This window comes from Cnephaeus nilssonii, assembly GCF_951640355.1.
Source record: "Cnephaeus nilssonii genome assembly, chromosome: 10".
Classification (NCBI taxonomy): Eukaryota; Metazoa; Chordata; class Mammalia; order Chiroptera; family Vespertilionidae; genus Cnephaeus; species Cnephaeus nilssonii.
Window position 1 is genome coordinate 71,609,184 of NC_137081.1, and position 14,029 is coordinate 71,623,212.

Consider the following 14,029-nt stretch of genomic DNA (forward strand, 5'->3'; position numbering starts at 1 on the left):
GTCTTAAATGATGTTCTTACAAAAATCTGTTCCCATGAGCAGTTTACAGCCCAGTCTTGCTGTGTGTAATCAACTATCAATTATAAGCATTGCAAGTACTATAGTTTAATTTTGAAGAAGTTGTGAAGAAATGACTAGTAAAATATCATATAGGTATACATATGTATCTTAAATGTATTTTCTGTCCAGAAGCCAAGTCTTTTGTAGATAAAAGTGTAAATGTATTCTTTCTTCCATCAGATGTGGGTTCTGTTGAAGGCCTTGCCTATCACCGAGCCTGGGATACACTGTACTGGACCAGCTCCACGACCTCATCCATCACCAGACACTCAGTGGACCAGACTCGGCCCGGAGCCTTTGACAAGGAGGCTGTCATAACCATGTCGGAGGATGACCATCCACATGTGCTCACCCTGGATGAATGCCAGAAGTAAAAAACAGTGCATTTGTATTTCTTTATTATCATTATAAGACAAAGACTGTCAGCTTAATTTTAAAATGAACTAACTTTAAAAATAAAGATTTCCTTTGAAGTTCTCTTTTCACAATTCATAGAACTAGTTTTTGTAGAAGCATTATAAATGTGAATTAGGAAAATCCAGATTCTTTGAATGCATGGTATCACTTCCATGAGTAATCCAGTCAAAGCAAGTTAAATAATGAAAGGGAAAACAGACAGTATTGTGCTGGAAAAGGCATATGAAGAAGACATTAGGGCACAGTTGATTGAAATTAGGAATTTTTTGGGAAAAAGACTATTAACATGAATTGAAAACTAAAAGGTGTGTTTGTAATTTAATTTAATAATTTTAACAACTAGGGATCTTTCCAATTAAAATACTGAGAAAACAAACAACAAAACATCTTGTTTGCTGCTATGTTTTTAACATTTGATGTTAGACTACAGTTTAAGTAGTCCACATCTGTTGATGATATAATGTGCAGACATTTATAAAAATACTTACAAATAATTCATAGCAAGAGAAAATACTCAGGCTATAATACGGAGCAAATGTAAAATGACAAATTAGAAAAAAGTCATGTTTTTTGAAATGCCATAAAAAGTAATTATAAGAAAACTGGGGAACAAAGCTTGGGGTAAATATATATATATATATATATATATATATACACACACACACACACACACACACACCTATGGAGTTCCATTCTCATACAATATGGTAAGATATTTATTAACTACTAGAAAATCCTTTATCCTTAAATGAAATAAGTAAAGAAAAGTCAGACCAATCTGGCTTTCACTGAGCAGAAGTAGAAGAGCTCTTTTTAGGTGTGGTGAGGAAAAATCAGAGAATAAAAAACAATGACATGAAACACTAGCCCTGACTACTTGAGAGAAGAAAGAGCTACATAAATCACTCAGTGCAAGAGGAACTAAATCTGGACACTCTTAAAGAGCTGGAAATACATTTAGACTTATTTCACTTAATTGTGTACCTTCATCTTATAAATAGAGACTCTGAAGGTTGAGAGATGAATGCTGAGAGGAGGTGGACTTCTCAGAGCTCTGGTGATTTAGTTCAGATGGACCCTTCAGGTGCCTGGGCTATAATGCTATATCGCCTTTAAATGATTATATAAAGAAATGATATATGCAGTCTTGCTTAAATATGAAATCTTCTTTCAAATAGTTTTTCCTTGTCAGTATTTATTAAGCATATTTTTTCAAATATTTAAAGCAGCCTTCCTGTTGGCTTCCCTCCCTTCCTCCTACTTTCCCTTATTTATCCCTTCCCTTTCTCCCTTCCTCTCCTTTTCCTTCCTTCCTCCCTCTCTTCCTTCTTCCCTCCTTCCCTCCCTCCCTTCCTCCCTCCCTCTCTCCCTCCCTCCCTCCCTCCCTCCCTTCCCTCCCTCCCTCATTCCTTCCTTCCTCCCTTCTTTCTTTTCTTCCTTCCCTCTTTCTTTCCATCTTCCATCCTGAGCATTAACACCCAATCTTCTAATAAATGCTTAGGTGCAGTCTTATAGATTAAAAAAAAAAGGGGGAAAAAGAGTGTTTCAGTAAAAGTAGGGCTTGGAGATTGGAATCTGCAGCCTTCCACTCTTCCAGTAACCACTAAGGGCCATAGAATCCTAGGATTTTCTCAAAGAAGAGTTTGACAAAGCATTCTATAAAATCTTTAAGTAACAAATATTATGTTTAAGGGTTGATAACCCCTGGGATTTCAGAAACAACATTGTAATTTATAGAAAAAGCTCACTGAGAGAGAAGAAAACAAGATATTAAAAAATACTAGTATAGGGCTTTAGTAATTGTATTTCTCTAAAACATTCAAATGAAGCATATGGAATTTAAAAAGCAAATCTGGAAGGAGAGGGAGATTTTGATTTTCACCAATTGAAGAAAAGTATAGGGTAAGAACAATGTCTAAAATGGTCATATTGGACCTGCTGAAAATGATATTAATAAGTAAGAGTATATTTTCAATTCTGAGAAAATTTAAGATGGTGGTTTTATACCTGGTTATAATAAATCCTCACTATGCAGAAAACTGACTTAATTTAATTAAATTACTCTTTGAGAGAATACACAGAAAATTGTTTTCCAGAAATAGTTTCCAGGTTTCATTTTTTTAAATTGGAAGAATATGCATGCAAATATAATATACATATCCCCTTAATTACCTACACTTCTTTAAGGATCAGAGGATATGAGAAATAATTTTGTTTCTTTTAAAATAGTTTGATGTTGCCATGTTTCCACTAATGTTTTTCCTGTTAATGAAAATTTTAATTTATTTTTACATTTTTTAATTTAATTAGTTTAATGTTTTGGACCAACTGGAATGAACAGCATCCAAGTATTATGAGATCTACCCTGACTGGGAAGAATGCTCACGTGGTGGTCAGTACAGACATACTCACTCCCAATGGCCTCACCATTGACCACCGCGCAGAGAAACTTTATTTCTCGGATGGCAGCCTCGGAAAAATTGAAAGGTGCGAATATGATGGGTCCCAGAGACATGTAAGTTGAGAATTTCTTGATTATAAATGTAAACATTTGAAAATATATGCTTTATTCTTTCCTACAATATGCATATGAAGAGATTTCAAAATAGGTTAATTGTTTGACTCAATCCAATTAAATAATATATTCAGTGAGAAAGAAAACTGGATAATATTTTGAAAACTTGATCTTCAAGTTCATTTGCTACCATAGAGACAATTTGACTCATATGAACTTTATTCTGGAGAAGCAATAACTGATTGAATTGTTAATTAATGGAATTGTTATAGTCATTTGCATAAGCTTCATTGTTATTTATAATTTTCTTGAAATGTGAAATGAAGTTGATTAGTTAGCCTAGGCTAAAAGAATATCAGAAAAGAATGAAATGATCTTCTATCTGTGTTTGGGTCCTCAAAGCACCCTAAGCTTTGAAAAGAGAAGAGAGGGATTCTTTCATAGTCAGGCCATTCTCTGTGTCCTTTCTCTGGACCTGTCAGTGGAAGAACCCTGGAAGCCCCTGAAGAACGCTTACAGCAGATACGTAGGGTCTGTGGAATGGGAAAAGTTCAGTGCCCTCCCCTTATCCTTTGAGGACAGTAGCCCTGAGCAACTGGGAAAACTCAAGAGTTCAGGAGAGTAAGATCTGGTAGTCATACCACTGGAGAAATCCACCGCAGCACGCCCAACCCAAGGCATGCCTGAAGGACAGAATGATGCTGAGGCGCTTCACTCGTGCACTGCATTTCTTAAAGGGCCAGATGGTAAATAATTCGAAGCTCCAGAGGCCATGTTTTCTCTATCACAACTACAATGCCCATAGAGAATATGTGGATGAATAGCTGTGGCAGTATTTCAGAATAAACAGTATAACAACAAAAACAACAACAACAACAACAACAACAACAAAAAACCAAAGGGGACATCTGTAATACTTTCAACAATAAAGATAAATTTTAAAAACAGACTATATAGTATATACGATAATAGGCAACCAACCAATAGGCCATAGTTTTCTAATACCTAATCTATAACTTTAATCTCATTGTTTAATTCAATTGAATATAAACCTATACATAAATAAATATATGCTATCTATGTAGATAGCATATATTTATATATAAGTATACATATATACAGATATTATGTAGGGTGATATAGATATTTATCCTAGGGCAACCAACTAAATAAAATGTATACTATATATGTATGTGTATGTATATAGATAAATAAATAGGTGAGAGAGAAAGAGAGAGAGAGAGAGAGAGAGAGAGAGAGAGAGAGAGAGAGAGAGAGAGAGTTCTTGAAGGAGAAAGTGCATTCATTTACATTCTAGTACAGGCACCTCATTATTGTGGAGTGTCTACTGTGTGTATTACTGATAGAGGACAGTTGTAAGCTTAAGAAATGTTGAGTGGGCTACTGGTGAAGTCACTTTGTGCTAAAAACAATAACTCTGATCAAATATATCTGTCTAAAGTCTTGGTCTATCTTTTCTTTTTTTAAATATGTTTTCATTGATTTTACAGAGAGGCAGGGAGAGGTGGAGAGAGAGAGAAACATCAATGATGAGAGAGAATCATTTGTGGCTGCCTCCTACACACCCCCTACTAGGGACTGAGCCTGCAACTGGCAACTGGGTTATGTGCCCTGACTGGGAATTGAAGCATGATCTCCTGGTTGATAGGTCAATGCTCAACCACTGAGCAACACCAGCCAGGCTATCTTTTCTAATTAAAGATCATGTGACCTTAGGCAAATTATTTAGTCTTTATAAAGTTTAATTTTCCAATGTGCAAATCATCTACCTAAATTTCAAGATTATTATGAGGATATAGTGTGAAAGTATGTGCCTCAGACAACAGTAAAGAACTTCTAAATGAAACTACTGGATAATGCTTTTGAAAAAGACAATCTGGTAAATCATTATCCTGGGTGTGGTATTATTTTCTAATGTGTTCTGATAAAGGAAGTATTTCTATAATTCCTCATAACAACTCTATCTCCACTTCATCTTATTTTATATATGCCTGTTTTTGCTTTTTTGCTTTCCCCTTCCTTCTATTCTTATATATGGCAATTATAGCTGCTCCAGGTGGTCCAGTAATCAGATATCTCTAATATAATTTTAAGGATTTATTTTGACATTTAAAATATGAACCTAGTTATGATTCTAACTCATTTCCCATTCTGTCTAAAGCAGGATATTTCTGGCTTGCTATAGTTAATAGTAATGTATTGTATATTTGAAGTTGCTAAGAAAGTATATTTTAAAATATCTCACCACCAAAAAAAATAAATAAATAAAGGAAAACTCAGTGAGGTGCAGTACATATATATTTTGAACTATGTACACCCTCTACACTTTAGACTTACACAGTGTTATATGTCAATTATCCTATATAATAAAACCCTAATATGCAAATCGACCAAAGGGCTGAAAGACCAGCGGAATGACCGGTCGCTATGATGCGCACTGACCACCAGGGGGCAGACACTCAACACAGGAGCTGCCCCCTGGTGGTGAGTGCACTCCCACAGGGGAGTGCTGCTCAGCCAGAAGCCAGGCTCACAGCTGGTGAGTGCAGCAGCGGTGTCTGGAGCCTTTCCCACCTCCAAGGAGCAGCGAGCCAAGCAGGGTAAGGAGCAGCAAGCAGGCGGGTGGTAAGGAGCCAGGGGTCCCAGATTGCTAGAGAGAGCAGGCCGGGCTGAGGGACCCCCCCCCCACACCAGTGCATGAATTTCGTGCACCAGACCTCTAGTCTATAATAATAAAAGCATAATATGCTAATTAGACTGGACATCCTTCCAGACAACCTTCTGGACGAAGCTGGGGCTGCAAGGGAAGCCTGGGTCCCAAGTGCCTACCAGAGGCCAGAGGGAAGCCTGGGTACCGGGTGCCAGAGGAAAGCTGGTGCCGGCAGCCGGGGGAAGGAAGGCCTACTCTTACAAAAATTTCATGCATTGGGCCTCTAGTCTATATAATAAAAGCCTAAGTGACTGTTACAACAGAACAACTGGAACGACCGGTTGCTATGATGCACACTGACCACCAGAGGGCAGATGCTCAATGCAGGAGCTGCCCCCTGATGGTCAGTGCGCTGCCAAAGGGGCAGCGCCGCTCAGCAAGAAGTCGAGCTCATGGCTAGCGATCACAGCTGCCATGGCATTGGGAGCCTCTCCCGACGCCATAGCAGTAGGCACAGTGGGCCGAAATGAGTGTGAGCGGTGTAGCGTCCAGCCCTAATTTGGGCTCCTCCCTGGCCACCTGCCGCTTGGCACACTCCTACATCCCTCGGGGGATGTTCGACTGCCAGCAATGAATATATATATATATATATATATATATATATATATATATACTAAAAAGGAAATCATAAAATTGTTTCCCTGAATAAAATGAAAATTAAACAGTTTAAAAAAAGAGATCAAATCAAAGTTTGGTGATTTTGCAGGTTTCAGCCATTCAGGGTAACTTTCTGATGTGTGGACAACTGATATTCCTATTTGGTAAGATAAGATTGTTATTGCAGTAGGGCTAATGGTGTTTATTTCTAACACAATTCCTTTGATTTAAATCCACATACATTTCAGTGATGGTTCAGCTTGGTTAGTCGTGCAAATTAAAGTGTTACTGAAGCTGATCTCCCAAAAGAGAAGTGTTCCTTAGGAAGAAAAATGGTCAGTATCCAGGGCAGCTAGTGTATTCACCCAGAAAATATCAGCTGTCCTTTCAGAATGTGGCACTGATACTGATGGATTGATTTAATATTTCTTAGAAGCTTTCAATTTTTTAGGCATCAGAGAGAATTTTCAAAAGACCAGCAGCCACCTGTCCCACCAGCCTCATTTTAGAAATTCATATACAAAGATGAAAAGAACAGATGGGTAGGAAAGCCTTTCTGCACACATGTGTGCAACACACACACACACACACACACACACACACACACACAGCAATTAGCATATGTCTTCCAAATTAATGTTGCTTGCAAAGTTTCATATTTAAATTCAGGAAATTCTGAATTTCTTTACAAGAATTTGTATCTTCTCTGAATTCCAGATTAATTATTTTGTATTGCCCTGTAGCTGATTTTAATGTATTTCTTATTTGTTTCTCACGGACAAAAACCATGAATTTAAGCTTCAGAGAATATATTGAATTTTATTCTGTGTTTGACTCTTGAAAACATTTAGTGTCAGCAAAATAATTACAATTAATTAGTTACTATTTCAACTGTTTAAAAATGTTTCAACTAGTTTACAATAAAAGCTCTTTACAGTAAAACTGTAAATAATTAACAAAAGCATAAGTTTATTCCTGAGCTTCCCAAAAGCCTATTTGTACAGTACTTTTATTTAGTTGAAGGGATAAATAGATGTTTCTCTGAACCTAATACTTAAAAGGCTATTGATCAAGATATTTTATTTACATGAGGAATTTTGAGAACATATAAAAGCTAGTGAAAATAAAAATGTTAAATAATTTCTGCTAGCACATACAATCAAAAGAAATATGATTACACCCCAACTTATAAAATATATTTATTAATTCTAAATTAGTTGATTAAAAGGACAAGTTGATCTTTAAAGTAAATGAAGTTAACCCGGCTGCCATGGCTCAGTGATTGAGAGTCGACCTCTGAACCAGGAGGTCACATTTCACTTCCCGGTCAGGGTACATGGTCGGGTTGTGGGCTTGATCCCCAGTGTGCAGGAGGCAGCAGATCAATGATTCTCTCTCATCATAGATGTTTCTATATCTCTCTCCCTCTCCTTTCCTCTCTGAAATCAATAAAAATGCATTTAAAAATAGATGAAGTTAGTAAGATAGATGAGTTATTGCATAATTATTAAAGGTCAAGAAATAATATTAAAAAATGGAGGGAGATATAAATAATGTTTCCTAAATATATATATTGGAAGTACAACTGAACAGTTATATACATGAAGGGAAGATGGGTCAAAAACAAGCAGTAATGAAGAGTCAGGCTGATATTTCCAACAGTATTCAAACAAAATCCCATGACCATAATGTAGCAGCTGCAAATTTATATAATCAGTAGTTTACCTGCTGAAGTGATAATTCCAGACATGGAGAACTGAAGTATCCAGTTGTTTATTTCCAGGGTTAGGAGCTGCAGCTGAGCATCGTGGGGATAGAGGGGCAAATCATGTCACTTGGTTCTATTGGCAAACTCAAAAAGCTGTGCCTACCGCCCTAGTCGGCTTGGCTCAATGGATAGAGCATCAGCCTGTGAACTGAAGGGTGCCAGGTTCAATTCCGGCCAAGGGCACATGCCTGGGTTGCGGTCTCAATCCCCAGTAGGGGGCATGCAGGAAGCAGCCTATCAATGATTCTCTCCCATCCTTGATGTTTCTATCTCTCTCTCTCTCTCCTTCTCTCTTCCTCTCTGAAATCAATAAAAAAAATATATTAAAAAAAAAGAAAGCTGTGCCTATCAATTACCAAACCATCTAACTCTGAGGCTGCTGAATAGTAGGGATATTAAAGGACCAGTTAGTTGAATGAAGAATAAGTGTCCCAGAATTATGTTGCCTTGGGCAGAAAAAATTACTCATTTTAGTTTGTTAATAATAACTTTGAAGAGATAGAATTTTTTTAAATACCAAATGCACATTAGAATCTCCTGGGAGTTGTTTGTTTTTGTTTCTGTGTGTGTGTGTGTGTGTGTGTGTGTGTGTGTGTGTGTGTGTGTGTGTTTGTGATGCTGATGCCTGAGCTCACCCAAGAACAATATAAATCAGTGCTCCTCAATGAGGCATGATCCCAATTTTAAAGATCCCATTGATTTTTGATCATTGTCAAAATTGGGATTTACCATAAACCTCTATAAATATAAAGGAGAGTTTACACAAGGTTTAATCAAATATATACTAAGTGAGAATATATATTTTACTAAAAATCAGTTTGGGTCTTTCTCACCTGATTTAAAATTTGCAGGAGAGTTTGCATAGGAACCATCATACTCTTGTCTCCTAGCACATCCCCCCCAATATAGGACTTTCATCATTGATATCAAGTGGTACACAGACACATCATTAATTTAAAGTTAATGTAGTATGAAAAGTCATGCTATCCTTAATGCTTTTTCAATCCTTTGATTGATGTAGGAAGAATGATTAAATATATTACTAGTATATATTTAACAACCCTAAGACACTCCATTACTGAGGAAGATGGGAGAGTAGAGGTGTGGGGGATAGGGAACTCAAACTACAATTTAGTGGGTAGTAATATTTAATTATAATTAGACAATATTGTTTTAGTTTTATTGTATGTATTTTTAGAATCGCATTCTATTTCTTCTGATACTGGATTTTCCTTTATGCTAATGAGTCAGTTTAAAGAACAGTTCAAAATAAATAACAGTAGAACTTGTATTCAAATAAGGACAAAAAATGTAAAAACATTAATCTCAGTCCATATTTGTAAAAATGAGAGAGAGAGAGAGAGAGAGAGAGAGAGAGAGAGAGAGAGAGAAAGAGAAACTGAGGCAACAGTGTATATTCTGATTTCTAATTAGGTACACAATACATGGAAAAGCAGTAGTGAGGGTAAAGGAGAATATACTAAAAAGGAGGGAAAGAGTATGTGAAGAAGCATGCTACAGAGATGGCAACTTCTTGATATCAAGTGCTTCATCTCCTGAGGTCTTCTTCAGAGAAACCACACCAATTGCACGTTAGGACAGCTTGAGGCGAAGAGTGGGGAGGAAAAGGGACAAATGTTTCTGCTGGATTTTTTCTCTCGGTCAGAAATTTCATTCATGAGTCATTAATTTTTCATTATCTTGGGGAGTTTTCGGAGGCTCCAGGCACAGGCCTGATGTACGGGTACTGTGCCCACATGAATGTTCATCATATTAACTGTGGGGAAAAAAAATGATCACAAGTTCTAGAGGCAGTTGTGACTAAGTGTACCTGAGGTGTTATGTAAAGGATGTCTCATACAACAGTATTCAAGTGATTAAAGATGGGAAAATATTGCCTTACCAAGGACTGTTCATTCAGGACCAGGAACAGCAACAAACTGGTTTATTCTGATGCTTCAAAAATTTACAATTTTTTTATAAGAATACTTTGTGTGTTTGAGTTGCTTCATAGAAGGTTTTCAGTAATAGCTGTCATTTAGTGGGTGACTAACAGTTTTAATGTGCATTTGAAATAATTATCACTAAAGCAGCTATTATTATTTCAATTTGCCACTGAAGTAGTTGAGGTGCTGAAAAATTAGCTAACCTGAGGTCAAAAATCAAACCATGTTCATAAAACACAAAGGCCCAAGTTCTGTCATCTGCAATATGTCTTCTTATCAGTACATGATCTTTACTAAAAATAAATGTCCATGTATATTTGCTGCCTTTTCCCCAAAGTTTGTCATTAGGGAAGCATTGACATTTTGCAGTGTGGTTTAGATGGGTTCATTTTATTTGGGCTGGGGGTGTATTGCCTAACAAACTTCAAAGTGAATTCAGACAAATTTGGGATCATGTTAAAATTCATATTCCGATTTAGGTCTGGTTTGAAGCCACAGATTATTTCTAAAAAGCTCCCATACTTTTAGTAGCAAGGATGTAAATACTATCACTACAAATTGTTTGACTGAATTATAGATACCTGTAATTTATAATACAAGTAGTAAGGTGGTCCTCAAACATTCAGTGGCAGAGTTCCTGGAAATGTATTAAAATTCTTAAATCCTAGAATTTCTGGGGGCGGGGGGGACTGATAGGGGATGGCCCTGGAGAAATGGAGAATAGGGTTTGACAACAAATACCCATATGTTATCAAACAGGCACAGCTTTATGAGATAGACTTAGTGAGGGCAGCAATTTTTACCTAGCTCAATAAATATTTATTGAATGAAAAGAAAAGAATACTTAATTATTAATGATCACTATGGAATAATGCCATGGTAAAATACTACCCCCATTAAACTAGTGAAAATTATTAAAGTTTGAAGACTAAAATAATGAAAAGTGATTTACTCAAGAAAAACCCTATGTACTCTTAGAAGTGCCACTCTGAAAATATTAAAATAGGGAAACTACCAATTATCAATATCCTATCTAATAAAAGAGTAAGATGCAAATTGACCATTACTCCAACACACAAGATGGCTGCCCCCATGTGGTCAAAATGGCTGCCCCCATGTGGACACAAGATGGCTGCCACAAGATGGCCAGCAGGGGAGGGCTGTTGGGAGGGACCAGGCTGGCAGAGGAGGGAAGTTGGGGGCGATCAAGCCTGCAGAGGAGGGCAGTTAGGGGTGACCAGGCTGGCAGAGGAAGGAAGTTGGGGGCCACTGGGCCTGCAGGGAAGGGCAGTTGGGGGGAACCCAGGCCTGCAGGGGAGGGCACTTAGGGTTAAACAGGCTGGCAGGTAGAAGCGGTTAGGGGCAATCAGGAAGGCAGGCAGGTGAGCAGTTGGGAGCCAGCAGTCCTGGATTGTGAGAGGGATGTCCAACTGCCCGTTTAGGCCCAATCCCAGTAGGATCAGGCCTAAACAGGAAGTTGGACATCCCTCGAGGGGTCCCAGATTGGAGAGGGTGCAGGCTGGGCTGAGGAACACACACCCCTGTGCATGAATTTCATGCACCAGGCCTCTAGTACTGGTATATAAAAGCCCAGTGACTAGGACTGCAGAACGACCAGACTGACCAGTGGCTATGAGGCACCCTGTGGCAGCCAACCAGCCTGATCCGGGCCCTGATCAGCCCCTGATGGGCCCCCAACACCCCAATTGGGGGCAAAGCCAGCTGGCCAACCTCCCGTGTCCCCTTCCCCCTGCCAGTCCAGCCTAATGGGCCTCCATTGGGGCGGGCCGGCCGGACCCCACCCGTGTACGAATTCATGCACCGGGTCTCTAGTTAAATATAAAATACATGTAACTCACATTAGTGTAGTTGAAGTTTATTATTATTTTGCCTATGGGGAAATATAAGTAAGAGGAAAATGCTTAAGTAAGCAAACAAATCATCATTATAAAGGAGTAATATTTAAGACTTGTTTACTTTTTAATTTATGTGAAAAAAAATGCTAAATAAAAGGTTAGAACTTTTAATAATATTACTTCAGTTTCAGTGTCAAAGTCATTTAGAAAATTATGCCAAAGCAGCTTTCAATTCTGACCAGATCCTCCCACTGTGGTTTCTTATATCAAAGTTAAATAAAGGAAGTAGATAAAAGCAATGATGCAAGTTCATGTCTGTAACTCAGCTCCCGGAGGCCTCAACCTGCTGATACTCTGTTGTAATAAATTATGCAACCAGTGTGGTTTGTGTGATTTATTATTGCAGTAGATCATGAGCATGGTGACTGACAAAAACACGTGTTCCATAGACAGCTGGGCTGCATGATGTTCTATTTCTCTTTCTCACTTTCAAGTGCTTAGTTCAGAAAGTATGAAAAAAAACCCACACAAATTGACAAATACAGGAGGATGTTTCTGAAGCAGCCCTCTGCATAGACTCTTGAAGTAATAGTTTTTAAATTGAGAAGTCCCAGTGCTCTTCTTGCTTCCAGTCCTCCCAAAGGACTGTTTAAAAAGATTTTAACAAAATACATTAACTCATATAAATTAGGTTTTGTGAATTCAGGATATAGTTTTGTGTTTTTTACTTGCATAAATACATAATAGACTTCATATGCATTTCCTCATTCTTTCTCTGAGCTATTATAGCTATCATAAAAATTGAATTCCAGACATTTAAAATAAAAGTAATTACCTAACTGGTTGTTACATCCCTGCATTAAAAAGGAAAGCATTAATTCTGTCATGAGTTCAATCATTTTTTTTAAGGATTTATGCTGAGGTGTAAATTGTCTCTTTTGGAAGCAAAAGAATCAGTTGAGTAAATAATATAATTGAAATACAACTATTGTAATAAATGTCTGTCTAAAACTTAGCTGGCTAACCCACTGTGAGTCTCCCCATCTATAGCTCACTTCTTGGGTCTATATTATATTATGGATCCAGGCTATTATATTGCAAAATGCCACAAACATTTGAACTAAACAATAAGCAGGGATGATGCAATAGGCATGTTAGTTACCGCTTCCTCAGGGGATTTCTGGGGCAGGAAGTGGGAAGGGTTTGTTTAGTGGAGAATGTGTAATCTTAGAAGCTGACCTTAGTATATACATGGTAAAAAAATGGTTCTGAACATTTGACCTCAAGAGTGATGGATTCTGACAGTCTGGTATCTTCAGATGGCATGGTTATGTTTTATGAAACTATACTCATGCAAGTCTGAGTAGCCACCATCTGGAAATGGAACATTTTCTCCTGATAATAATGTTGGGTTGGCTTGCATGCTTCCTTAGTTTATTTCTCTGTCTCATATCTTCACAAAGAAAGTAACAGTTTTCCCAAAGGGAGTAGGAAAGAGAGTCAATGCATTTTCTGGAAAACTTACAGTGCAATTGTTGTAGGGAGCAAAGTATAGCTTTCGGAATTGTACCCTAATGTATGAGCTAGAGCTATCAGCCAAATACTCAAGTGACTGCAGACATGGTTTCAGTGGCTTTTAAATCCTGAATTATAAGATGATGAAGCATTTTTTTCTGGCTCATCTGCAGCATCAAAAGCATGGAGACTGGGAAGTTTATATATACTGTTAGTTTAGCAGAAAGGCTGTATTTTGAAAGATCAAGAGTACCAAGATCAAGTGTTATTCATTCTTATGATGCCTTGTCTCATGTCCCCTTCCTGCTATGCTGAACCTACTCTTCCATTATTTTTAGTATTTTCTTGGGCTTATTTTTTTTCTTTACTGTTTCCTTTCCTTTCTGCTTGATATCCACACAGAATATTGAAAGTAACCAATCATGAAATATTTGGAACTAAACATAAGACATACTTGAATGTGAGGAGTTATGGCATGGTTAACATAAATGTAGTTAATCTATTGGAAAACATACCTTATCTGAATCAATAATACAAAATCATACAACATGCACACACACACAAACATGCATGCATTACTTTACTTCATTATGTCCATATGGACTCCTCACATCTGAGAAATTA

The 14,029-nt window shown here is 37.5% G+C and overlaps 1 protein-coding gene across 1 annotated transcript in view; it reads left to right on the top strand.

Moving 5' to 3' along the window:
* Positions 1–14,029, top strand: part of LRP1B (LDL receptor related protein 1B) — a 1,721,287-nt gene that overhangs the window by 1,387,499 nt on the left and 319,759 nt on the right. Inside the window, exons 42-43 of the mRNA XM_079782447.1 lie at positions 241–430; positions 2,788–2,992. Coding sequence (XP_079638573.1) covers positions 241–430; positions 2,788–2,992 — 395 coding nt within the window. The remainder of the gene's footprint in view (positions 1–240; positions 431–2,787; positions 2,993–14,029) is intronic.